Below are 27,554 nucleotides of genomic sequence, written 5' to 3' on the forward strand. Positions count from 1 at the left end.
GTTGTTAAGACTTTGAATTTCTGCCCGTAACCTGTAGTGAAAGTACAGTTCTCGAGGCGTGGTCCAGTTTAGGACACGTTTTGAGTGTCTGACAAGGTCACACAGAGCTAATTGACAGGAGTATCCTGAAGGCTCATTTATGCTGCTTTTACACATGAAAAAAGATGCATCCATTTCAATCAATGTAATTGACACAGCCAACATTTTGGATGTGACCTTTATGTTGGCATGGTTTATAAACAATATACCTACTGAAGGGCAGAGTATAGTCAAGTGTTTCTGACTACAACAAACTTAGAAACGGAGGAAGAGGTTGTGATAATGTACCTCTTTAGAAAGAGGCAAAAGTGGTCGCTTTGTAAACAGTGGTGGTCGAACTTAGCAAGACAAAGTCTCTCCTCACAAGGTTCTGCAGTTGTAGACATTTCTGCTTCATGTCCTTTGGTAGCCTTCCTTGAAGTATTAGCTACACTGCCCCTCCCCGATTTTTGGTGCTACTACTTCATTTTGTCTATTTGTATCTGTAAGTTTTCAGAAGATTTGCACAAATATGGTAAAAATAAACACAGAATATGGACGGAAGGCTCAATATGTATCCTTAGCTAAGGTTAAGCATAATTGAGGTGTTGGCTGTTTGTATGCTGATGTCTCAGACTGTAGGTTAGCAGCCAAACAGGAAAATCCGCCTGAGTCGAAACCCATCTTCTAAATGTCATGTTATATTTCTTTAATAGGCTGCTGAGTGTATGGTCCACTCTGAATATGTTCAGGCGGGAATATTAACGTGAATGTTATCAGACAAGCTGTCGATAGAAATGACTGTTACTTAGCTTCTGCTTTTAATGTTAGTATTTATTACACAATTGTCTTCATTCATTGTCCACTGTTCTCACTGATGTTGCCTCAAGCAGGAAACAGATGAATTGTTTTCAAGCCAAACCAAGGTTATGATTAATTTTCAATGGAACATAATGTTGGAATATACACAGTGTCGTATTAATAGAAGAGCTAAGGGTCAGAAGCACTCAGTTGTAGAAGTGTTAGCTGTGATATATGAAATGTGCAAGTAAAAACAGCTCTCCAGCTGGCGTTGCTTACAATGACATATGGAGAGAGCTTAGAAAAAAATAATGTTTTTGTGGTGTAAGTATACCTGCAGTTTTGTGTACTCATATAAATTGTCTTGGTGCAACTACACTAGAAAAAGTCAACAAAAAAAAAGTCACAACCAATCACAAACAGTGTGGACAGTGTTTTGTAAACTGTCATCCTTTGATGGTGCAGATTTCACCTGGGATGAGCACAATAGTCAAAGCAAACCTTCTCGTGTGTTTGTACCTGTTAAGAAAACACTATCAAATAGCACAACATGAGCAATAACCCAGAAAGCAGTGCGCCCTCAGCTCATTTCGTTATTTGACATTTTCTAAGCTGCTGGCTATCACATGTCAACATCAATCTTCCTGCTCCGTGGTTATAAGAGTGAGTGGGTGTATGGTGCTGCTGTGCCTTTTAAATGATTGTGTCTGTTTACGTGGTTGTCTGTTATAGTGCTGTGTAACTCAGTGTAACTCACTTCCCTCTCTTTGAAAATGGCCCCAACATGTAACAAACCTGTTTCATTATGAGAGAGTCAATGAATAATAAGGTGCTGTATTTGGAGGTGTTCCAGATTATGACATTGAATTATAGTAGCTTGACCAAATATGGATTTCTGCGGTCGGATGCCAATAGTGATATTAGGGAGTAAAAAAAAAAATCCCAAAACTGATACATTTGAAAAATGGCAATGATTAATTAATGACGACAAAGAAATGTAGACGAAGTCAAGGCTTGTATATGTAGAATTTGAATTAAGAACATAAAAATTTTGAGTTAAATTATAAACAAAAATGCATAATTCTGCACTGTTTATTCTGTAAAATTAAAGTTCATATCAGCACATATTGGCAAACATTAATGCTCATACCGATGTCTGTAAAACGATCCGCTGATTTTCATTGGCCAACTGACAAATTGACTTGACCATACAATGAATATCACCTGACAGATATTGTTTATAAATTTGTTGATGTTGATACACATAAACTCAAAATATAAATGCGATGCTTTATCAGTACTTGCAGCTAAAGATACTGTCCCATAGCTGATAGGTCACAGGTTCAGTTCCTGTCCCTGGCCATGTGCCCTCTGTAGTGTACTTCCTCTTTTCCCCTCCTGTTTCCTTCTGGTGAGTGGTGAAATCAGTCTTGTTGAATCCACCTGTGTAACTTAAACTTTGCAGATATCAATATCAGCCTCAACATTTTCTTTTTTAAATGGTCGAGTATTGACCAAATGTGACCTATCAATTGTAATTGTAAAATATTTGATTTTCTGTGGGGACATAATTTCAATGTGTTAAAGGGATAGTTCACCGAAAAATTAAAATGCACTTATTATCTACTCACCACTATGCCGATGGAGGGGTGGGTGAAGTGTTTGAGTCCACAAAACACATTTTTTTGTCTCTTAAACTACATTTTCAATCCTTAACTTTTTGTCGAAAAGTCAATTTCAAAGATTGCATACAAAAGGATAAGGTTAAAAACAAGGACTTACATTAATTATTACATGAAACTGGAATTTCAGCTTCTTTGCAGCGAGCAAGTGTAAAACAGATTTTAGATTTGAGAAAAAAGATCACTCCTATCGGATCAATATGTTGTATTGGCTGATACCATGAGTTAAGGTATCAGGAGAGAAAGAAGTCAGATTGATGAATTCCAATTGAGTTAAATAAAATCCTGAAAAGCCCTAAGATGGTGAAATTTAGATGTACTTGTGAATCCAGGTGATATAACAAGAAACCCCTTCTATGACTTATTCAACAGGACCGGCCATATAAAGCCGTTTCCATGTCCACTTTGCTCCAACTGTCAAAATGTTCACTTGTATGTCCATTAAAACACTGGAACTCTATCCTGTTGTACTTGGCGTACTGTGAGTGAGTGAACTGTGGAGTGGTGGAGTTACACATGACAGTCACACTGACAGCAGGCAGACCCACTTTGGCTTAAACAGTCACTTTGCCTCTACCTCAGCGACATATCACAGGTGCACCATGCCTCTAAATATACCTGTGATCAACCATAGTCAGCTGCTTGCCAGCCATTAATAGTCACTGCAGGACTATCATGTTTTGTAGATGTTGGCTTTCTGAAGAACATTCTGTAATGGGAATCTTACCAGGGGTTTATCGGGTCATGGCAGCTCCTCACCACTGGCCATATGGCCACAATCAAACCAAGGCTAATGTGCCAGCTGTCAGCCGTATAATACGTTTTGCACTGCCCAGAATTCCTGATGGATGTGACCTAGTGGCGGAGGTTTGGCAACATTTTGACCCCCACTTACCAATTGTTATTTTACAGTTCTCAAATGAAAGATGCTGTTAATTATCTCCGCCAAGTAGGTTATGATTTAACCCCTGTCCATTTAGTTGCTTGTGGGTTGCTTTGTTTGTTAGCAGAGAAACACAAACACTCCAGAACAGATTTCCACAAAACTTGGTGGAGGGATGAGACATGGACCAAGAAAGGGTCCTTTACATTTTGTTGTGGAAACAGGAAAATAAAAACATCTTCAACATTGTGAAACAGGGGCATTTTTTGACATTTTTACAGATTTTCCAGGGAAAAATACATGGACGGAAAAAAATTCAGTCACATTTCGGGGACTGACATGTGTGAGTGTGTGGTGCAGCTTGATTTAAATTTAAGAATGTCTGAGTGGCATTATTGTTTTAATAAACGTCATAAGACAATAATAGGGTAAAATATAGGTTATAGAAGATAGCAGTTTATTTAGTAACATCAATTTTATTACACATTTACAACCAATGAACCTAGGATCAACTGGACAGTGATACAAGAAAACAAACATATCACAAAGTGACAACAGACAGAGACATGGTCAGCATCTCTTCAGTTGAGATGACGATTGGACGAAACTGTAAAACTGTAAAAAAAAGTTGAACATAGAGTTTTTTTTAATATGCTCTGTACTTGTTACTTTTAGTTTTGGATCAGTTGCTCGATAAAATTCGATATGTTATCTAAATCCGCTCCTGCTGAGTCATCAGGCAATTGGGTCTCCAGCCGTTTAACCAGAGCTGTGTATCAGAGTGTGAACTGCAGGCAGGAAGCATGTTGAAAAGCAGATGACTCACTCAGGCTGATAAATGCCCACGGCCATGTTCCTGACAGGGCATTCAAGGTAGTTAAAAATTTGCTTCATTAAATTGCCAGACGCTATCATTTCATTTCTTTTAATGTTGGACTGTAACATTCGTGTGCTGTCATGGCGAATCCATATAACTTCACACCATATTGTACGTTTGTTGATTTGCTTTTTCAAACTCTGTGCGTTATGAATCATTACCTGTCACTGTGCCGTAGTTGTGTACACATGCTTAAGCCCACTCATGGAGAACAGGGATTTCTTTACAGATGAAATGTAGCAGGGGAGCAGCTCTGTCATGTTGCTGAGGCTTCTGGGAGCATGCTGTTTTTTCATCTGCTGAGAGGAGAAGGGAAGACTTGCTCAGAAAAAAAAAAACTCTTTAATCTGGGCTTTTCAGTCCAAGCATACAACATTTATTAATGCTGCAACAGGAATGTTACAGTTGAAGTAAAAGGATTTCATGGCACTGGGTTTTTTGGCAGTTTTGCTTTGCTAGACTGGGTACACCATGAGGAGTAACGGAAAATCTGGGGAAGAGGGTATTACTGTGTATGTATGAAAATATGCAATGGTCTCAACTCATTACAGGTGCATTGAAGGGTCCTTGACCGGCTTATCCACCAAGCAATTATGTTTATCTGAGATGCATGTCTGTGCCTGCAATGCTGGGTGACTTTCTTGTATTTGGTCACGTCATTATAGTTTTGGGGTGTGAGCAGAATAAAAGAATGCCAAAAATACAAGAGCTGAAATACAAGTATTTTACTTTAATACTAGAGCCTGACAATTTATCAGATATCCATTTAAAATTGGCCGATATGAGTTTTTCACAGACATGGTGGTACCAGCTTTTGTGTTTGCCAATATGCACTGATATGAAAACTTTTATTTTACAGAATCTTAAATTTTTAACTATAAAAAATGTTTTTATTTTCTTTATTTCTATGTATTTGTTTGTATTCCTATTTCATTTATAATTTAATTAATAATTTAGTTCATGGTTAAACTGTAAAATATCAAGCCTCAATTAAAGAATTTTGTCATAAGGGTTCAAGTAACATCCATTATTCCCGAATTTTTTTTATATGGGCCGATATATATAGGTAGTGGAAAATCGTACTTCTCAATATTGGTATCGGCACTGCCCTCCAAAAATCCCTAACGGTTGGATTGTAGTTTCGGTAATGCCATTATTTCTTTTAACTTTTGTACATAAATTCCTAAAATTCATTAATGATCAATGAAGAGTAGTCTTTTTTCTCTTTTTTCTCTTTTGTTAAACTCTTACCTGGCAATCTGTGACACACATCCATTTTACAATGTTTTTCATAGAAACAGAGATCTCCACTTATTCTCACATTTCACAAACACATGAATCACATGCTGTGGTGCATTAACGGGGGTGAGATGTGGCTGTTACTGCTCCCTCATCTCTCAAAATCATCTGTGTGACATTTATCCTCCCACAGAGACCTTGTGTCACCTCAACAAATTAGACTTCTGCATATGTGCCTCTACCCTCATTGCATCATTGCCTTGAAACAGAGCCCATGAGAAGTAAGAGGAACTGAGGAATTTAAAACACAGCACTATTGCACCAGTGTTACAGCTAAAAGTCACATGAAGTAAAGGGCACATCCTCTATTTTTGCTTTCTGTTCTTGTTCCAAATGCTGATGGTGAAAAATAACTTGTGTATGTTCTCTGCAGTGTTGACAAAATGGAGTTCAAGTAATATTACAGCAATGGCTGTTGCTAAGTGTTGCTGCAGCATCACACCAGTGAAAGTGTTTATTGCAACACACAAGCACCAAAATCTACCAGTGCCCAAATGGGTCTCTCACATAATCTCTGCCAAAAGTACTAATCGTCAGGGTCATCTGGATTTGCTGAATTACTAAAAGGGTGCATGTTTTCCTGCAGGTACATTTGGCACAGGTATCTGCTGAGCAGTTAAACCCGTCCTTTAAACACTCGACTTAACAAGATTAAACTGAACTGGCTCTGCCCTGTGGCTGAACACTGATTATGGAGTAAAACAGAATACCAGTGACATCAGTGACAACCTGAACCCTGACCATTAGCTGCTGCGGCTACACTGTACGGCTGGACCCCGACTGCACATCCTCATCCCCACCGTCCATGCGCTGACCTATTTACAGTCTACCCTGTCCGTTATCTGATGTAGCATTCAGAGGAATGAGAGATTGGTATCAGGACCAAACCGCCCTTTTACCACATCACATGACTACCCTCCCCCTCAGTCGCCACTCTTTTCCTCCCTCTCTGTTAATTAAGATTGTAGATGTGATAATGTATTAAATATGCACAGCACCTCTCATCTAAGAATATCTTGTCAGAGACAGGAGGGGGGGGGAAGAGGCACACTTCCCTTCACCAGTATCTGCTCATATGTGCTTTGCGATGTGTTTCGAGCCACCATCACTGAAAACCAAAAACTGTATACCAAGGTGTAGAGCTCAAAAATTCATTAAGAGGAAATTTGACCGACATATTGTTGTCTGAATCAGTTTTCCTGCATTCTTCCATCCAACAAGCACGACCACATGCCACAGAGCGATGCACTACTTCATAGGGGGAACGTTTTCAAAAATATGAGGCATAATCCTGCATGTGAAGAAACTGCTTCGGACATTAATATGGATCTGAGCGGATTCACAGTGAGAACTCATCGCCCACGCCCATGTGAGTGAGTCAGTCTGAGGAAGAGTGTTGAAAGTGAAATGAAGGTTTAAACCTCTAGGTTGTCGCTCTTCTCTTTGATGTCAGGACAGAGATAGAGTATAATTACAGGGTACGGAACAAAAAAGCCCAGCAAAATGCAGTTTATTCTTAATATGCTGCGATTCCCTCGCCCTCATTAATTGCCGGGTGCGTTTAAAATAGATTTCAGTGCGAAAATACAGTCCTATCAAATAGGCTTTAACGAATCAATCAACACCTTCTCGATGACTTGTCTCTCTCGTTTACTGGTGTGGATTCCTCAGGAGGATTAGCTCTGTCAATACTATAAAATTTAAGCATAATTGCAGTCCTGCTCTACTTGGCACTTTATTGAGTTAAAAATAGATTTCACCGTGTGGACGTATTGGTCAAACAATTTCCCATGTAAACCCGGTATCAAGTGGATTGAACAATTAAATGTTTGGTTCACTTTATTACATTGAGGACATTTTGTCAGTAGCTGTAGTAAATCACCTTGAGAGGAAAATGTGTACTGTTATTAGCCTGGCAGTTTTCTATAATAGCCTATTAGTGTTATATAAATGAACAATTGAAATCATTCTAACTGCGCAGACATTTAAGTAACATGAGGGCACACGCTCACAGCCAACTTTATTTATTTACACAGACGTAGCTTGTTATGTGAGTTCTACGCAGCACTTTCCTCTGTTCTTATGTAACACATCTGCAGTTCATGCATTTTAAGTGCTCTTGCAGTGACTGGCTGACCGTCCTGGTGGATTTCGATTCACATGTAAGGAGCGTTGGATGAAGCAATAAACTCTTTCACTCAAATACCATTAGCAATAGCACTCAGCAAAAGTACCACATTCAGAAGATCACTGAAGTAAATATATTATCAGCCATGTGTAATTAAAGTACCAAATGTAGAAGCACTCCTGTTGCAAACAGATGTGTTGCAAACACATTAAAACATTAGCAGTATTCTAATGTTACAGCTGGTTGAAGTGAAGCTTATTCTAAGAACTTTATATACTGTTGCATATTTGTAGTAGCACTGCATCTGGAAGCGTAAACTGATTATATGATATGTTTTGAAAGTCTTAGCCTGTAAAGTAATTAGAAAGTACAGCCTTTTCACTCAAAAATGTAATTGAATAGAAGTGTTACTAAAGATTGAAATGCTCAACGGAAGTATCTCATCATTGTCTGTCTCCCAGTAATTATATTGACACACAACTAAACAAAAAAACAATATGTTTTGTAGGAAACATAATTGATGTCTGGATTATGTTTAATAAATAGAAAGCACTACATTTATTAAAGGCAGCAGGAGGTAGTGTGGCTGCACAGTGGGCATACAAAGCACATGAATGTCACACTGAGAGCAGGGTTCACATCCAGAATCCCATCTGTGGCTTGGTTTAAGACATGAAAACACCTTGCAGGTTTTTTCTTATGTAAATAAACTCTCACTTTCACTTTGTGATTGCAGTCACTGTACATCTTGTACCAGACTACGATCTTAACCAGACTACTATCTTAACCTATCCTTAAGTAAGAAACCAAATACGTTTTTGAGTGAACATTTTACTGTTCACCATCAATGGACGTGTGTTGCACGTAAATTACAGAAACAACAGGTCCCTATGCAAGGATAAAAATTGCAACTCTGCCGAAAATACATTATATACTCCTAAATATGTATTTGTTGAGTTAAGCTGTATATAGGGAAGGAAGGGAATTTCAGGGAGATTGTAGTTGTTGATTGGGGTTGTAGTTTACAAAATGTTATAGTTCTTTCTGCGTTTAATATTGCGTTGTATTTTTAAGTATGAGTATATGTGATAAAATTCTATACATACATATACAAGCCTGTGTTAAAGCAATTTCTGCTCAAATTCTATCGTAATATTGTTTAATTTATTCGTTTTCAACCTAAATATGAATATTCAGAAGTGGAGATAAAAATAGCTAGGTAAGCTTTATAATTGTTGTGTGATATAACTGAAGTTGGTCAAGTAAAGAAGCTGCGATCACACCAGTGAAGCTGCTACTGTTGGAATAAAAGTGGAATAACAATGAATTCAAACAATTTATCCATTGATATTGAAGGGAAAGGGTGTGAGGGAATATGAGTGTGTCTAAAGGAACAGATTTGCCATTATGGCCCCTGACATTTAGTTAGCAACTAATCATTGTCATATGTGAGTGTGTGTGTGTGTGTGTGTGTGTGTGTGTGTGTGTGTGTGTGTGTGTGTGTGTGTGTGTGTGTGTGTGTGGCTGTGAGTTTGTGAATCTCTATCTTCAATTTTTTTCTGTCCTCCATTATGTATGCACATCCAGCCTAATATATGTGAGTCCTCACACACACACACACACACACACACACACACACACACACACACACACACACACGCTGGTGTGCGAAGGTGGTTGTGTGTGCAGTAATGTGACTCCTCATCACAGAAATAGCTGATATTAGCTATGGTTAATTAAAATGAGTAAGAACAAAGGTCAGACAATCAGCTCTCACGTCTCTTCTCTGGAGAGGGAATAGCTACAACATAGGTGGAGAGTAACTTAGGCATTTTATATCTGGACACGAGATGTTCTTCACTGGTTGAAAGAAAAGCCCAACATAAAGCTTGAATTCATATTCTTACTTTCCACATTTATTCTGCCTCATTTGCTTTAACCAGCATACCCAAAAATGTGAAGAGTTTTTCTCCTAATCTCATGGAAAGCTTGATTGCTCTCAGAATGATGATTCTGGACCTACTTTACTTGCAGTGAATAACGAAGTCATGTTTTTCCATTCTTTGTATTTTGAAATGCATGTTTACAATTGTACATCAAAACCAGCCTCAGATTATGGTAATGTGCTTCTTCCAAAGCAGAAAATGTTGACTTACTCAATGAGATTTTTCTTGGATGCTGTACTACTTTAATTATCCTTTTCCAAAATATTTTCTACACGCCTGTATGGACTGAACAAATTAACCTCTGATGCTGCTCAATGTTGCCACATTATTTAGTGAAACATCGCAAGTTGTTCAAGAATGACACACTCAGAAAATAAAAATCATTATAATAATGATTATTAAATATTAAAGACTATTAAATAACAGTCTTCTTCCTCTTAAACTGTGAGAGGCAAACGTTTTAACAGTTGTGATAGTCAGATACAAATGTGTCCAACATGTGTCAGCTTGCACAGATGTATAATAACAATATTAATCTATAAGTAAAAACATAAAATGTAAAATGCTGTAAAATCCAAACAGTGACATGCAAAATAAGATCACAAAGTTATCAAGTAAATACTAATGGTTCTGGATCATGTGTTTCCACTGTAAGGGCACAGGATCTGAACAGCCCTGCTAGTTAATGTGTAGCACTACATCATGTTGTATGAACTGATTATATGAGATTTTGTCTGCAAGGTAGCATAGAACTATAGCCGTCAGATAAGTGTCATGGAGGGAAAAAGTGCAATAAAGCCTAAAGCTGAAAGGTATCACCATGCACAGCTGTTTAGTAACAATTTGGAAAACTAAATAAATCTTAATGCTGTAAAACCTTAATATTGACATAAGCATATCTATTTTCTCTATATTAGCCTGAACTGAAGAGAGAACCAGGTATTTCTTCAATTCCCCCCTTTGCTTTTGATGCTGTTTACCTTTAATTCAAAGTCACCATTTCCTTCATGTACACCTGCTGTCTTGGTGAGGTCAACATACTGTAAATCTCCGCTGTGTTATTTGTATAAATAATATACATCAACCTGATCAAACTGAATTACTGAATTTCCAGTCACATATTGCTCATGTTAACTGTTTTCAGATAATTGCAGAAACGTGCCAATTCAAGCCGTGTTATCTCTCTACTTTTCTTTTCAACTGTACAGCTGTGTCGAACTCATCCACACTTGTTTTGAGCCGGTTTTAAATCACTATTTCTCTGGAGCTAGCATGTTCTTGTCTCTACTTACGAAGCTTCAAATGGCCAGGTTGTTGTTTTTCCCAGCAGGAAAATAGATGTGTATTGAGCCAAACAGCGGGTGTATTTGAACTGATTTAATCAAAGCTGGTTTGTCCAACAATCCAGAGGTTTGAAACCAGACTAATGGAATATTCACTGCGCTTGCTCTTCCTTCTTCAACCGATATATCAAGTCTCAATCACCAGTGACTTCAAATAAGTTCTAGCGTTCTTTTTCTTTGTCTGTAAGTCAATCAAACTCAACCCTCCCTGTGGACATTTCACATTCAACACTGTCCAATGTTGGCAAACCACAAACAAACTGGAATATTCTGAACCAGTTATTATCCAACTCAGAGCTGACACACTTAATCAGTTGATCTTTTCTGCTGATTGACAGAAGTCCTCACTGGCTCCAGCCTCCACTCTGGTTACACATGATATTTTATGGCTGATGCAGATAAGATATTAGAGAGTCAACATTTGCTATAACAATATATACTTATATATACATATATATATATATATACATATATATATATATACATATATATAGGTTGATTCAACCATAAACTCTATTATAAAAAAACTATAAATAAAAAGAAAACACAAATACAACCAGTACTTGAATCAAGAAAAATCTACTTTTTACAGGAAATCTGAACATAGTGCACAATGTTTTTGCTCTATTTATTACTGCCAGGACTGTTTGTGACACAAAAGGAAACTGTGATGGACATTGGTCATCAAGGAGATTATTAATGAATAATGAAAATAATTGTAGATTATTTAAAGTAAAAGTGATAGTCGTCTATATTCAATGTCATGTCAGATTCAAAATGAGGTCCACCCTTAATTTATATCTGCAAGTATTAATCATCTACACCCTCTCACAGTTTTTAAAGTATATTAATAAAAGTGTCTCTGTGTTACTTTTGGTAACGTTCAGGTCAGCTGAACCCCAGCTTTCTCTTAAAATGGTGATGTGAAGAGAAAATGTAATAAGCTGTGTTTACTTTGTAAGATGATTTCAGTTGAATTCCGAACACGTGGGCGACTCTGGCAAGCTCCTGAAGGATGAGACAGACAAGCTGAGTGTGTGAACGATCTAAATTCTGAATTCTCATCAACCAGTGGCGTTAGCCCATGGCTTTTGGTGGTGTTAAACAGTTGGTTGTCAGAGGTGTAAATCACAATAGAGACATTGGCTCTCTCACTTCTGTGTGGATCCAAGCACGGCCGGTTCTCTAGGCAATATTTATCATACAATACAACCTTCATCAACAGCGGGATGGCTGTGAAACAGATTTGCTGGGGGGTGAGGCATTGGCAGACTTCTCAGAGATACACTGGCCTTAATTGGGCAGATAAATATCACAGGCTGCGCTCCCCGGCCCTACAGCACTGTTGCATACATCACCCTGAATGCAGACTGACCACTAGCAGTGGGGTGCCACCCGCCTGTCTGATCCCTGCAAATTCATCTGGTGCCCAAAGTGCAATTAAAGAGTCTGTTTCCTTGACTCGTAGCTGTACCAGGGAATCCATCATTCATCATTATTAACAGACTTAAAGCGGCGTACAGAGGATGTATTATCAAAAAGCTAAAAAGGCAAATAGGAGAAGGACGACTGTCTTATTAACTAGAATCAGAGTCACTGGTGTTTTTTACGAGCATCGTTATTTGAACAGCTCTGGTGTAAACAAAACAGCAGCAATTGACATCTGTATTCTGCAAAGTACAAGCTCAGGGTTTTCAATAATGAGCAATTTATTGAATATTCATGACTTTGGCCTTTCCGAAGCCCTCTGCGGCCACGAGCCGCCCCGCGTCACCTACGTGTTGTTTGGTCCCAAGCTTCTCCCAGCAGCCCACGGGGCGGATCGTGAAGCAAAGCAGTCAATAGTGGCCACCGTCAGAGAATGAATGTGGCAGCTGTCACACATGGACAACAGCCCCTGCTGCCTGCACACACCTCCGGGGTTTTTGTGTGTGCACAGAGAGGCAAATACCACACACATACACTTTCACATGCAAACACACACTGTGGGAATAATCATTAATCCTCTCCAGCACTTGAACCTTGAATTGTTTGTCAGCCAGAGCTAGTTAAAATGGACTTATATGACTCACCACTGGGAGAAAAAAAATCAGTACAGAAAGAGATGGAGGAAGAGAGAGTGTGGCAAAAAAAATCATGAATGTGTTTAGACCCTCGTTCCGTTAAACGTCTTTGTTTCCAGACAGGTCACTGCTCCCTGAAAATCCAGGCTGCTTTTCTACCAGATGACCGGATCAGAGATAAATGTCAATATTCCAAGGTCGTGTGGATGAACAAAGAGGGGATTTCACATTGCTCTGATGATAATATTTTCAAAGAAACTCATCATAACTATCAAGGGCAATTTGACAAGTATGATCATTGACAGTTTCTGTTCCCTAAAAGTCTTTCCACATTTCCACACAGATTTGATTTCCCAGCAGCAACTGTGGATTTTCAATGAAATGACATTTATGAAAATGTAGAGGCGAGTTAATATTTATATGGATTATCACTTTAGAGATGTAATGTATGAGATTAACTGCGCTAAAGATAAAAATGCACTGCATTTTTTCGACTGAGTTGGACTATGATTAAATTCATCAAGGGAGTTTGGGATATTATGTTTTGACCTTGAATTTTGATAAATAACACGTTAACCTGAGTCTGTTTGAACTCCCACACATACATAAATATTACTGCAAACTAATGCGTGAACATTCAGTATAGGGCAGATCCACACTGAGCTCCTGTCTTTTGACTGTGTGCAGTGAGTGTGCGCTCGCTGCCAAATGCTCTCTCCCCATTAATCACGATCCGGGCTCTAAAGTTTGAACTTTGACCTTTTAGCACTGCATCAAGGCCCAGTGACAGATGGAGACAGAGCTTTGTGTCCTCACATCAGATCATCCATTTCACACACACACACACACACACACACACACACACACACACACACACACACACACACACACACACACAGAGGGAGTGGAAAAGAGAGAGAGACACTCTGTTTCCTCACATGAGCTGAGATGCACTGAGGATCTCCCATAGCAACCGTCGTCTGGTCACCGGCTGATATTTCGTTGTTGGAAAGCAGCGTGCCCTCTGACAGTTTCAGTGTTTCATTTTGACAAACTATTTGAAATAAGCTCCATGCTCGGCCTCTCTTATCAAAGAGACTCTGTAGCCATGCAGCTAATTGAAAAAGCGGCGATCCTCCTTGAGACTGAAAGCAGAGTGGCCCGTGCAGAGGAATTGTGTTGTATCATAAGCAAGATGCCGAGGCTGAAAGACACTGATTACCATGAATAAATTAGAAACTATTTCAATAAGTGGGTGATAGCTTATCTTTGAATTGCATGCCCAGTGCAGCACTCTCATTGAAGATTAATTGCCTCTCACAAGGTATTTCGAAAAGTTCATTTTAATCAATTGATTTCCCTTAATTCACAAATTCCCCACAAGTGCATGAAATTGGTAACAAGCTCTCCATAATCGCGCTTTCTGCGTCGTTACCCTCATTGGCAGTTACTCATCATATGTATCAGTTGTGACATTTGCTAAAGCATGTTATTTTTGCACCATTAGGTCATGACAGGAATATCATCATAAACCAGCGCCTAATTACAAGTTGAACAAAAACTGTGCTCATCGTTTCCATTTGATTTCTGCCAGATGCAAAGGTTGTTTCCAGCATTTCTAACAGTGAAATATTTTATTATTTGTATTGTTGATCAGTCTAATGAACTCACCTACTGTAATTATATAGAGAAAATGATTTCTACAGATTCATACAGTTGACATACTGCCCTGAATAAGTCTAAACATACACACTGTCAAGTTTTCCTGCTGTTTTTCTTGACAATATAAGATGTTTCAGCAAATACTGAGAACTTGGACACAATGAAAACTGTTTCACAATGTGACTGCAGCTAAATCTGTACATTGCCCGGACATTTTAGAGGCTCGAGGTAAAATTGTCCAATGTTTTCTCTTTTGTCCAAAGCTATCATCACCCCACCAGTAAATTATTATTGTTACCACAGTATTGGGGTCATTTCTGTTTCCATCAGACACAGGAATGCTGCTTTGAAGCAAAAAATTGGGCCACTGAACTGAAGTGAGAGAAGAGCATCGCTGCAGGGTTACAGCGTAAGTAATGGCAATAGATTGTACAGCAAAAATGTATGCCAGGTGCATTTACAGTGATACAGTGAGGTGTAGGTGCTCATTGAGACACGCAGCCAAAATAACAACTAGGTCACACCTACAGAAAAGAGGTACCCCAGAGGAATCCCATGTTAAAGGCAACAGTTTGCACTTGTGTTACCGCACGTTAGACTTTTCTTTTTTAATCTCAAAAAACATTATACTGTACTGTGCCCACACAATCATTGGACCCCGAGGCGAGTTCCTGCACTACATTAATAAGCTAAATCACAGGATTCATCATATGTAATGATACCATTATGGAATAATGTTCATCAGCTAATGTGCACTTGCTGGGAATCTATTTGTGTCTTTAGCAGGTCGGTGTCTGCTCCAACTGTTCACATCTCAGTTCATTTTTTTAAACCCACCCAACATCTTAGCCACAAGGAGATTTTAAGAATATGAAGAGATGCCAAAAACAGACAAGCAATAAGGGCTGATGAGGTTTTATGTCTTGGCCGTGTCATTCCAGCACTTAGTCCATCTCCTCTATTGCTCCTGGGCTCAAATATATGGAAAGAAAAAGAAAACACATCTTTTTCTCTGAACATTTTTATTGCTTTTTATTATTGGCGCATGGCTGTGTGTGTTTTTCTGTTCGAAATGATTGGGATTGATATGTTTAATAATGTTATAAGAGAGCAGCGGCTGATGTTGGAGGTGAAACTCGTGAGCACACGCGTAGACACAAACACGCACAGCGCTGTCGGCGTCGCTGGAACACATTTTATATCCAAAAGGTCATCCTTTTCCCTTTTATTGCATGTGTTTTTGAAGATTTTTGTACAGGACTCTATTAAGTCAACTTGTTTAGCCTGAGGGCCATGAAACAGTTGTGTGACAGAGAAAGTCACCCATCTTCACTGAAGGAAACTCAAATCGCTGAATTGGACGGCCAAGATTTTTCCAGCCGTTAAAGATATGTGTTTTTGTTACCACCAAGAAAAGAAGTTTCCAATTATGTCAGATTTCTGTACTTGGATGAACTTTTTTTTTCACAGCTAAGCACTACAAACTACCTCTGCCTGCTTTATGACACCACAAATGGAGGTAATCCCTTTGAGTAACATAATCTGTCACTGTTTAGGTTTTTTCTTCCGTGTCTGACACCTAATTAACTGACTGGAAGTTGGTTCTTCTTTGCTGCCTGCAGTGAGGAAAGGGAATAGAAAACATTTTGAAATAGCTGTGTGGCTATTGTCTCATTACTGAGGTTTATTTTCGGCCCTACACACACAGATGTATTTCACAGGTACATTATAATCCATCTGTACCAATATCATCTCTTAACAACCTGCAGTTTGGAAACGCTTTGGGGTAATTTTAGAAATGCAAGTAGTTATTCAAAGATCTCCTCAGGATTTATTCACCGTTTCCATCAAATCTGCCCTGATCCAATTTCCAACTGCTACACGTCGTTGATTAAAGACAATCTGTCCTCAGATCAGTAAGCATCTGGAGTTTAACAAGACCATAACAGTGTGTTGTGTTTGGACTGGAGGATTATGATGATGGACAAATGAAGGATTTGAATTAGAAAAGATGAGATGGGGTGATTCTTTTTTTCTCTCCCTCCCTCCCTCCCTTCCCCCTCAGCTCTCCCTGACTTCTCTACCTCCCTAAGCTGCCGTTCATTACCAGTGGCCCAGGCTACCCCTCTGCGCTCTAATTGGAAACTAGATAGAAGTAGGTTTAGCCAGTAACAAGGTTCTGCAATTTGGTAGCACAAGTCATCCTGCAGAGGTCTGTCAGAATTCATGGAATTGTGTGCTTCCCTCCTCGCAGCTCCTGTAGAATACCCCCTTGCATTTAAATAGCACAGCTGTAAGCTTTTCCGTAATTCAAGGTGGCGTCATTAGTGGCTTATTTATTCACCCGAGGTGTCCGACAGGAGGGAGATGACGCCGCCCGGATCAGCTGAGGCAGCTCACTCTCAGCACCGCCCGCAGGGCTGGAGAATGGGAAATTAGAGAGGAATGGGCCAACATGACAATCACGGCATCCTTAATGAATTAGCACATAAAGAAAACAGTGTGTACGGTGGGAAGACTTGTGTTGTTTTGTCTCTGTTCTGTTTAGCATAATACTCAACCTTACATAAGCTGTTTTCATACATGAACGCCAGAAAATTGGGGCAATATGTTTTGTTTTTCACATTGGAAGAACACAGCAGGAGATTCTCTGTGTCAGACATTCACAACAATGGGAAGGTGACAGGTGAAGCCTAAGTAGATTATGTAGGAGGCAGGAAGTGGCACATAGAAGGAAAGCACTGTGTCTTTTTTCACAGCACATCGACACTAGCTTCTGCCCTTATCACTTGTCTTTCGCAGTTCTGAGTGGCACTTCCTTTTCACGCCTGCCACATGTTAGAGATGTCATCAACCTGCCCTGTGAATTTTCCAGACGTTTTTCTACTGTATTCTCACATGGGCTCACATTTTCCCGACATCCCCTCAGGAAAATTTCAGAAAAATGTCCAGACTTCCGTGCATGTCTGAAAACAGCGACAAAGAAACTAAGAGGAATTTCTACAGAATCTCATCTAACACATCAATACCCAGACACCATGAGATTCTTTGACCAAGCTGTGGAACAAATTGACTCTTTATATTTGGGTCTGTGTAACATTGCTTGACTGTGTGTCAGTCTGAATGCATGTCGTCAAACTCCAATTCCAGTAAAGTAAAAAAAAAATGAGGCAGTTGAGGCACTTGAGGCAGTTGTGGGACTAACAACGGGCTTATTCTGCCACTGACATTCAAATATACTGCACATGTAGAGTATAATTTTAGTGCTAATAAAACCTGGTGTATTTTTTTCTATTTCAGTTAAATATAACATTCAAGAAATAAAAAATGATCAGCAGAGCCAGTGTGACTAAAGGTTGAATGCTGTAATTAGGTATGCAAGTTTTTTGCATATTTGTGTGTTTGCATCACACTGGTGTGAAATACATTTAGTGACGGTTGTGCCAGAAGATTGTGTCCTTGTTCACTTAATATCCCGATGCTCTGCACAACACCACTGACACAAACACATTAAATAAACATATATGCTGTGAACAATTATAATTCACACAGAAAAGAATGGTAAGAGGTTTTAACATCAATAGACATATAAGTAGATATAAACTGAACACTTAAACTTTTGTAACTTTGTAATGCGATGTTCTCTTAAGCACGTATAGAATTTCAAATGGGTTTGAGTTTGCTAAATGTGAATCTTCCTCCGGCCTCGATATCAAGTGTCCATCCGATGGCCCCTCAGCAGCTTGCAATGTATCTGCACTGTAACCTAGCAACATTACTAACACTTCAACTTGTTTAGGATGCTTTATTTATTTTATTTCACTTTTTAATTGGGAGCAACAGATGGCAGAATCATATTTTTTCAAGCTGTGCATTTTCACACAATTCTGGACCATTGTCATGACAGTATTTATTCGACTCAATAGTTACTGTAGTGATTTGGACCTTTTTACACTCTCATATTTATTTTCTCTGAAAGGTTTTCAAACTATATTTTTGAGCTCATCATCTGCTGTAATGCTTGGCTGTTTAACACATTTCGTACCTTGTTCATGGTCAGACTCGCCATTGGGACAAATCATGGTGGTTCCCTTGCATCCGCGGATCAGTGAACCATTACAGTTTTACAATTTTTTTTTTTGCCAGCCCTGTCGATCTCTGTACCGGCCCTTTCTGTGCACCTGTAGTTCGGGTGTGCATGAGAGCGGGCTGCCATGCAAGACGCTAAGATCTCATTTTCACATGTCATGAAATGTTGTCCTCCGTGGCAGCCTTCAAAACCCGCTGCTGATGATCTAAAAAGACTCTCACTAGCCGAGCAAAACAGGCTACAAGGTTACAAATAACCCCAATTAAATACTCCATTCCTAAAGAATATATGTTGTAATGAATTAACAGCTCATGGTCTGGTCGCGGAATAGGAGACAACCCGCATTTATTTAAAGCCAAGTTAAAGTAAAGCAAGACAGATAGCACTGTGCACAGCTCAACAGCTGGGGGCCAGATACTGTGTCTAGATACTGTGTCTCGATTTTGGGATAATTATGAAACTAGATTGTAATAAGTGCGAAATGTTGTCATGCACATGTTGAATAGCCGACCATAGTTGTTAAAGTCATATAACAAAAGCATGGGTCATTGTCTTGTGAATACAGTGCTGTTCTTCACAGACATCCCAGTTCCGCTGATGATAAAAGTTTGACTGTATTGGACGTATTGATCTTTGATTCTCTCTCCCGGACTTGCTTGTTATTCTCAGATGGAGCAGTGTTATGCAGTGAAGTAACTGAGTCACAGCAGCCTTGTGCTGAAAAAAACTGAAGACTCTTCATGTGAACCTTTGAAAACCTCTCAGTCCCTGCCAAGGAGAGATAGGATCAGAAGACAACCCCAACATTTTCAATTTTGTGCTATCAGACACCGAGGAGATGTGTCAACAGTGGGGTCCTACAGCAAGTAAACACAGAGTCTGACAAGCAATAACCTAGATTCAACATCACCTCCGGTCGTCTCCCAGTGAAGGTCCACCACTTTCATCTCATTTAGATCCAGATCTGTTTATCGAAAAGAATGGCTATGCCCCCAGAAAACTGAAAGTTCCAGTGCTGAGAGGCTTCTGGGGGCCACTCCCTCACATCATACTGGGCCAGTGTAATGCTGGGTGACTATATACTGGAACGGTACCATAACTGAATCATAGAAGTTTTTACTTGAATTGTTTGAGGGTTCCAGTTATGTGAGTATGGCTTTCAATGTTGCATTACCCTGTATTTGCCTATAGGCTATTTGCTCTTACTATACAATTAGAGCTAGAGGATTCACGTAATACATAACAGTGATTATATATTATATATTAGAGCGCATACCTCCGCCAAGGCCCAATAGTATAATAGGCCCCTTAAATGAATGCAAGCCTTATTGCTGAGGCCACATTACGTTTTCTCAGCTACACATTGGTGATATTTACAGGTTTCTAACCCTATTTGTAACCGTACAGCAATCGCAGCGATGTTCACGGTCACCCCCTGCTCTCACTTTAACTAATAAACACTCATCACTAGTTATCAGGACCTGATCAGTACATGAAGTAACTTAGTGTTTGATTGATTCGCTCCAGAGTTTATAGACTGCATTTAAACAGAATGAAAAATGACTCGTCAACATGTCGTGCTCGGTACAACACGAGACGTGACGTGAACAGCAGGACTCAGTGTTAAAGGTGACTAGAGCGAAATTCAGACATCATCCGACACCATCGATTAATAACTAAACACAAGATCGTAAGTTTCTCCCCTAAATCATCCCAATAGAAAATGGAACAAATGAACGTGGACTAGTTCATTTTAAGTGTGAACTGGCACAACACTGCCTGGATCTGCCCCTTGCCCAACATACATCCGTCCACTAAGTTCCGTGGTAATCTGTTCTGCAGATTTTGATTTATTGCTGTAAAGTAACAGACAAACAAACCGGAGGTAATTAATCAGTGCTAAACATATGGTAGATGTTGTAATTATTTATGCTGTACCTGTCACCATACATCATCTGTGTTGTTGGTCAAAGCAAGTGAGAGTGGCTGCAGCTGCACTGGACAGAGCTCAGTGACAAAAGAGGCCACGTGACTCCAGAAAGTGTTTGGGTGGATCCAAAGTGGAACTCTGGAAATTGTTGAATCAACTTTTTCTTTTGTTCGTTTTTCACCCGGCATCAGGAGGGATCAAAGGGGGAATAGCTGGAAGCCCCGGACGACTGAGAAGCCATTACTGTATAACACAGTCCACTGCAGAAAAGCTCCCTCAGAGATTCAAATCTTACCGATTAATATAGTGTCTCATAAGCCTGTGTGTGTATCCTGTGTTTAAGTGTGTGTGTGTGTGTGTGTGTGTGTGTGTGTGTGTGTGTGTGTGTGTGTGTGTGTGTGTGTGTGTGTGTGTGTGTGTGTGTGTGTGTGTGTGTGTGTGTGTGTGTCCGCGCGCACTCATATGACTGCACATGCACTTATTTAAATGTGTTTAACTGCCTTTGTGGGTGACTGCTTGTGTGTTTTCCGCAGCCTAAGTACTGAAGCTTTTAACATCAAAGCTCCAAGAGGATTTAAGTGGCCAGAAACTTGCAAATTATGATTGTAAGTGATGTCCAGCAGGGACTGTTGATGAGCTGCCCTCATCGAAAAAAGAACTTTACTTTTCTTTTGCAAAAATATCCATTTTAAAGGAATTACTTTGGATTTGCGAGACACAGCTTCCAATCCACCTAAAGTGTTGCCGGGCTCCAGCCCTATGAATCACAGCCCACACCTCAGTTCGTGTTGAGTGATTTGTAAAGGTCTAGTTTTGTTCTTATAAATCGCTGTTTGTTGAATAACTGGGTACATTTTAGTGTTTGTGGGTGAGACTGACTCACAGTACCAAGGTCTGTCGGGAAGTATTAAACATAGTTGTGGTCAACAGCGTGACCACTGCTCGTGATAGATTTTACCTTCATTATTAGGGTTTTATTAAGAACTGTATGCTCTTGTGTGTATCCTGTTTTATTTTATGATTTTGGCATTCAGGGCTTTCATTATCAGGTGAATTGTTTCATTATAGAGTAGCTCACTTGAACAATCTTTAATTGGGGCATTTTGCAAAGACACCCCTCTGTTCGTTAAGTGAAATCTTTACTTGAGCGAAAACAGATTACAGTGTAGTATTCATTAAGCTCAGTGCAAATTGTTCTTTATGTGCGAGGAAGGGTGATTTGTGGATATGTGGTACAAACCTAAATGAGAAGCATATTGGGCAATGAAAAACAACTGCAGTGTAAAGCTCAATTGAACCAAATGTCAAAGATCTGCGTGTGCCCAATAACGTTTGTGTATATTACGATAAGTTGTAGCGACAGGCAAGTTTACTGCAGGTCTCCCTGAGGAGAACTCACTTTGTTTGCAATGCAATTTAGGTGAGATTGAAGATGAAGTTCATTTCATGTTTTATTGCTCATTTAATGGTGATTTAAGAGCGACTCTTTTGAGTGAAATGTCCTTCAATTCTGATGAGATTTTCTGCATGAGTGATTTTATTTGTAGAGCCTTGGACAAGATAAAGTTATTTGTGTCGAGAGTTGTTTAAGAAGTTGTGTGCCTGATAAATGTTTCACTTGTCTGTGGTTGACTAACTTAGTGACTGACTGACTAAACACATCCTGGAAACACAAGCTTAGTAATATTCACCAGTAAGCTACATCAGCCATAGTGTCAGCAATATATATCGCTCTGGTTTTGTTGAATTAATTACATTTTTCCTCATATTATCATGACATATCTGTCGTGACAAATTGGTATAAATGAAAAACGTATTTGACACAGGGTTGGAGCAGGGAGTGGTGGTAAGTTTTCTCGCTAGTTGGCTTGTTAGCCTAACCAGTATTTTACTGTCAGACTGTTAAAAAGAAACCCTGTTTTGGTTATACATACTGCAACCTGAGTATGAATATTTTACGAGCGTGATGGTTCACTATGTTTTCTCATTGCAAGACATCCATTTTACCTTCCTTCCCACTTATCTAATATTACATATAGATGATACCGGTGAAAGAACAGGATGTTGCGGATATGAAATGTTAATCTTGTTTCTGTATTATTTTTCTCTTCCCTTCTAGTTCCTCCCAAGATATATGACATTTCGTCCGACATCACGGTAAACGAGGGCAGCAACGTGTCGCTCATCTGCACAGCCAGTGGGAAACCTGAACCAACCCTTTCCTGGAGACATATAACCCCATTAGGTGAGTTCACTTCACCTCTCTTATACTTATGCTAATGAATGGGTGGATGAATAAATAGACCGACAGACGGATGGATGGATGAATTGAGAGAGGAAATGAGGAGCCACGGAGGGGATCAATAGGTATTAGAATGAGAAGGAGAGAGTACTGTTAGTTATGTTGGAGGTGGAGGGGCGGGAAGGGATGCAGCGAGAGATGGATGTGGTTGGATATATCCAGGGTTGTGGGGGGTTGGCGTAATAATGTATTCAAGTGAACATAGAGGGATATGGAGGGGGTAAGACCTGAGTAAATAGTCAGTGGGGTCTTGCAGTGGCATGGCCGTTTAGCTCCATGTATTTAAAGGCTGTAGCAGAAGCTGATTTATTGTTTCTCTGTGTTATCAGTTATGAATACGACCACCAGTCTCTCCTCCGCTGCAAAAATAGTTGCAGAGATACAGTGGTGAGATAAGGGAAATGCTCGTTTACTTGCCTATATATCACATGTCCTTCCAGTCAACCTTAGCCAGACTTAAGGTATACATGGAGCAAGGTTTACAATGATATAATTGCATGAAATGTGCCAGTATCTTATTGTTAGTTTTTAATAAACAGCTACTGATGTTTCTAAATCTATTGACCACATTAATATACGTAACCCACAGTTCAGGTATATACTGTACATAGACTGCTCAATCCCATGTTAAAAAACCTGTCATCTGTCTGCCACTAACTCAAACGTGTTGACGACTATTGACCAGTTATAGAATAAAATTTGTGGCTATCATCACTGCAGGGAGCTCTTCAATTTGCTTTGGCAGTTTGTAGTTATTTAAGGTGGATAATCGAAGAATACCTTGACTGTTATCATTATGATTTATTGAGGTGTTTGCTAGTTTGGGCACACATACATCATTAGGTGCTTTAATTCCTGATTCCTTCCTTTGAAAACTCATTCCAAAGCATTTAACTGTTGCTGCACAACTCCCACCCAACCACTTCTAGTCCTCCCTCATTTTCATATTAATGGATTAGAGCCTGCTGTGCTTATCTGATAGCTGTGAGGGTGACTGCATTTATCTTATGGCTGTCAAATCCTCCTCTCTGGCGAGCTAGCCCTGATTGCATTGGGGGAGTTTTCAGAAGATGATCAAAAGGGCCATCCGCAGAGTCCAAATGGCAGTCACTCATTCTACTTTGAAGTGTCCACACTTTGAAGTGTGCCAGGGAAGAAATGATATGCTGGTCAAATGAAAGGGCCCGGGACTAAATGTAATCACAGACTGTCTCCCAGTACATCAGAAAAGAAGCCATTTGAAATTGGGATCTTTGAGTTGGCTATTGTAGTGTGGGGTGATTTGTCCAAAGGACGGGGTACAACTGAAAGGTTGTAATAGGCTAATTACCTATTGATGGAATTCCATTAAATGTGTTGGATATGCAGAACAGTCTGCTCCCACCGGTGGACTGGCAACCTGAACATGCAATCACAGCACATGGAAATATTTATCTCAGGTAGAAATACAGCCAGTCAGACCGATTTGACCAATAGAAGAAAAGAAGAAAAGAAAAACCTAACCCCAACAGTGAGTTCTATCAATAAATGACCCAAATTATGGCAAATATTATGAGGTGTAGTACCTGGATTACCATTAACACCAATAGCACAATTACAGGGTCTAAAAACACCACAGGTCATTCAAAATCATTCTAACTATGATCTTTTTAAGTAGTTTTTAAAACGAACTATTGTAGTAGTCAGATGGGAAACATATATCATCTGTGTATAGTCATTTGTTTTGCCTGTGTTTCCTGCCAACTCAAATGCCTGGAGATTGTTATTTCAACCAAGATTAGTTTGGTTTTTACTTGGCAGTCAGTAAATGTTTCTTCAAAAAGTGTTTGTAGAAATAGACATAAACTGGAACTGACAATTTGTGCATTTTGAAAATACATAACTGCCATTAAGAAATGCAATTTTGCAAGTTGAACACAAATGAAATCTCCAAAGGAAGCTATCGAACATTATTTTGATTGCTTCTTGTGAAATTGGAAAATTTGCTTGTGTGTATCTGTTTGCCTCAATTTTATTCGAGCTGCTGCTAGGTGCTGTGGAGAATCCCCCCCACCCCCTTTTTTTCCCTTAATTTGCATGTATTTTCTTAAATTGCACTATATTGAGCTCTCCTGGCCATTGGCCACTGCTCAATATACAAGTATCAGTGACTTTGTTAATGATTTATTCAAAAAATATGTGAATTTGTAGGCAATTTGTCAGACAAATAGGATAATTAATTTTCAACTTTCATTTTGCATCATAATATATTTTCAAAATTATACAGACTCTTAAATGAATTAAACCGTGAACCACATTTCTTAAACGAAAATAAATCATGATCCATTTAACTCTTCGTGGGATTTCGTCTGTCTGTATTTGGTTGGCGTAATCACTTTCATTGACAGGAGGCCAAGCAGGTGAAATGGCTGTGAAGTGACAAAGCTGGCTACATGGCAGCTTTCATTTGCTTGCCTTACTCTTGTCAACACTCAGCCATTTTGGGGCTGGGGATTTTTCACACTGTAGATAGTTCTGCTGCGGCAGTCAAGTGAAGTTTGACAGAATGATAAATTGCCCTGAATGACTGTCAAGTTCCTATTCCCACTCTGAATGTTTTGTGTTTGCATTTTTCCTCCTCTCTCCATCCTGCCAACCAGCAAACTGCCAGCTAATAATAAAATGTGTGCATCCAGTGAAGTGTGGCCATAAGCTGTTTATCGAGGCGATAATTTGGCTCAGCGTGTATGCATATAAAGTCAATGCATATTCTCCAATTAGAGAGATATGTAAAGTGAAGCAAATGCTTGTAACAGACGGATCATCTTTATTGACAGGCTACTAAGAGAAGGAATAGGGCCAAAATATGTCTGTGGCTTAATGGGTTTAAAGAATATGTTGTTTTGTTTAGTTATATAAAAATAAATCTGGTTGGCCATAAAGTTTTCAGAAGTTTTGGGGGTGATAGCTGCACAATATCAGCACTTAAGACAGGAAAACCATAGTCCCCTTATCAGCTGGTGAGATCTGGATATGCAAAGTGAACCTTTTATGCTCTCCTTCCCCTTATCAACCACTGTTGATGTGCCCTTGAGCCAGGATTTTACCCCCGACTGTTCCAGTCCTGCAGCTGAGTCACCAGTTGAAAACAACTAATGGGAAACATTGTAGTTTGTGCGCATCAATGCAATCATTGTGACCCTGCAGCTTCTCAGCCAGGCTTTTGATGTCAATAAAAATGTTCCGAATTAACTAGTTTAAATAAAAGCTGAATTTAATCGAGGAACGCCATTAGACAGAGTGTGTTGGTAAAACACCCAGAACCCACTCTGTCGTTATTAACTCAAATCTTGACATGCCTAGTTACTTTAATCCTAAAGCTTAAGATAGCTCTGGTGACACGTCAGCCTTCGACGTTACTGCCCACATAGGACTCTTTCCTCACCACTCTTTCGTAGGTCACAGATAGAGAGGGGGGGGGGGGGGGGGGGAATATCCTTTAACATAGTGTGTTCCAGTTTGGTTTGGTTGACTGGACGGCTGGATGGCTGAATGGCTGGGCAAAATTGCTTTGATAAGCTTTTTTCCGTTGAGATTTGAATCCATGCGATAGAAGTGTGACCTTTGAAAAGGCTGACTAGAATCCAAGAGCAGATATTTGATTGTTTCCTGTGATGGGACTCAGCGGGGACACATTCTTCTCTCTCTTTACAAGCAGCCACTGTACATTTATCAACGACACACTGTATGTTTTCTTTTGCCTTTTCATTTGAGTGCATATCTTCCCTAAAACACACCCCGAGGAAACAGGCAGCAGCATCCTCTCCACCAACATCTCACTACAATATGTACATTGTACTGGAGCTTATTCAAAGCTGGATCCAACAGAACTCGCATGGTCTTAAAGTGAAAACAGCCACTGCATGAATACAGTAGCTCAGTCAGTTCCTATGTGAACAGTGCAATGAATAATTCAAGCCTGACTTTATATCACTGCTACAAACCTTGAGTTGTTTGTGCCATGTCGCACTGCATTTTGGAAGCTCTTTAAGAGATGCTAAGCAAGTTTGTTGGCGTTCTCTTCAGCGGGGATTTCTCATTCGGTGCCGGGTTCCTTTTCTCCCAGTTTTCTGTAAACCCAACACACGAGTATGCTTTACACACGATGGGAGCTGAAAGATAAGGAGTTTGGCTCATTTCAGATTTCAAATTTTAGATATCAACCACAGGAGTCGTGTCGAACACGGCCCCATTCAGCTATTGAGTTGAGAATTGCTTACTAAAGAGGTGCTCAATGGGCACATGCTTTATTGGAGTGTCTGTAACATGATGAATAGTGGACCTTTTTTAACTCAAATGTGATATTGAGTTACTGCCACATTACACAAATTTAATGGCAATTGGCAGCCGTAGACGATTTCTCTCCAGGCGGCGACTTTTATAAAACACTTTAACACTCATCCTTGTTCTGAAGGAGGTTTTTCGAAAGTCAAATAATGAACTTGGACCTAAAATATCCAAGGATTTGTATTCATGCAGTGTTGTTCTGGC

At 39.5% G+C, this 27,554-nt stretch overlaps 1 protein-coding gene across 1 annotated transcript in view; it reads left to right on the forward strand.

Annotated features, from left to right (window-relative positions):
• The window catches only part of negr1 (neuronal growth regulator 1), a 133,689-nt gene that overhangs the window by 40,435 nt on the left and 65,700 nt on the right, over positions 1 to 27,554 (forward strand). The window contains exon 4 of the mRNA XM_034583059.1: positions 22,842 to 22,967. Within this exon, the coding sequence (XP_034438950.1) occupies positions 22,842 to 22,967 (126 nt within the window). The remainder of the gene's footprint in view (positions 1 to 22,841; positions 22,968 to 27,554) is intronic.

Source organism: Hippoglossus hippoglossus, chromosome 4 (genome assembly GCF_009819705.1).
Source record: "Hippoglossus hippoglossus isolate fHipHip1 chromosome 4, fHipHip1.pri, whole genome shotgun sequence".
Lineage (NCBI taxonomy): Eukaryota > Metazoa > Chordata > Actinopteri > Pleuronectiformes > Pleuronectidae > Hippoglossus > Hippoglossus hippoglossus.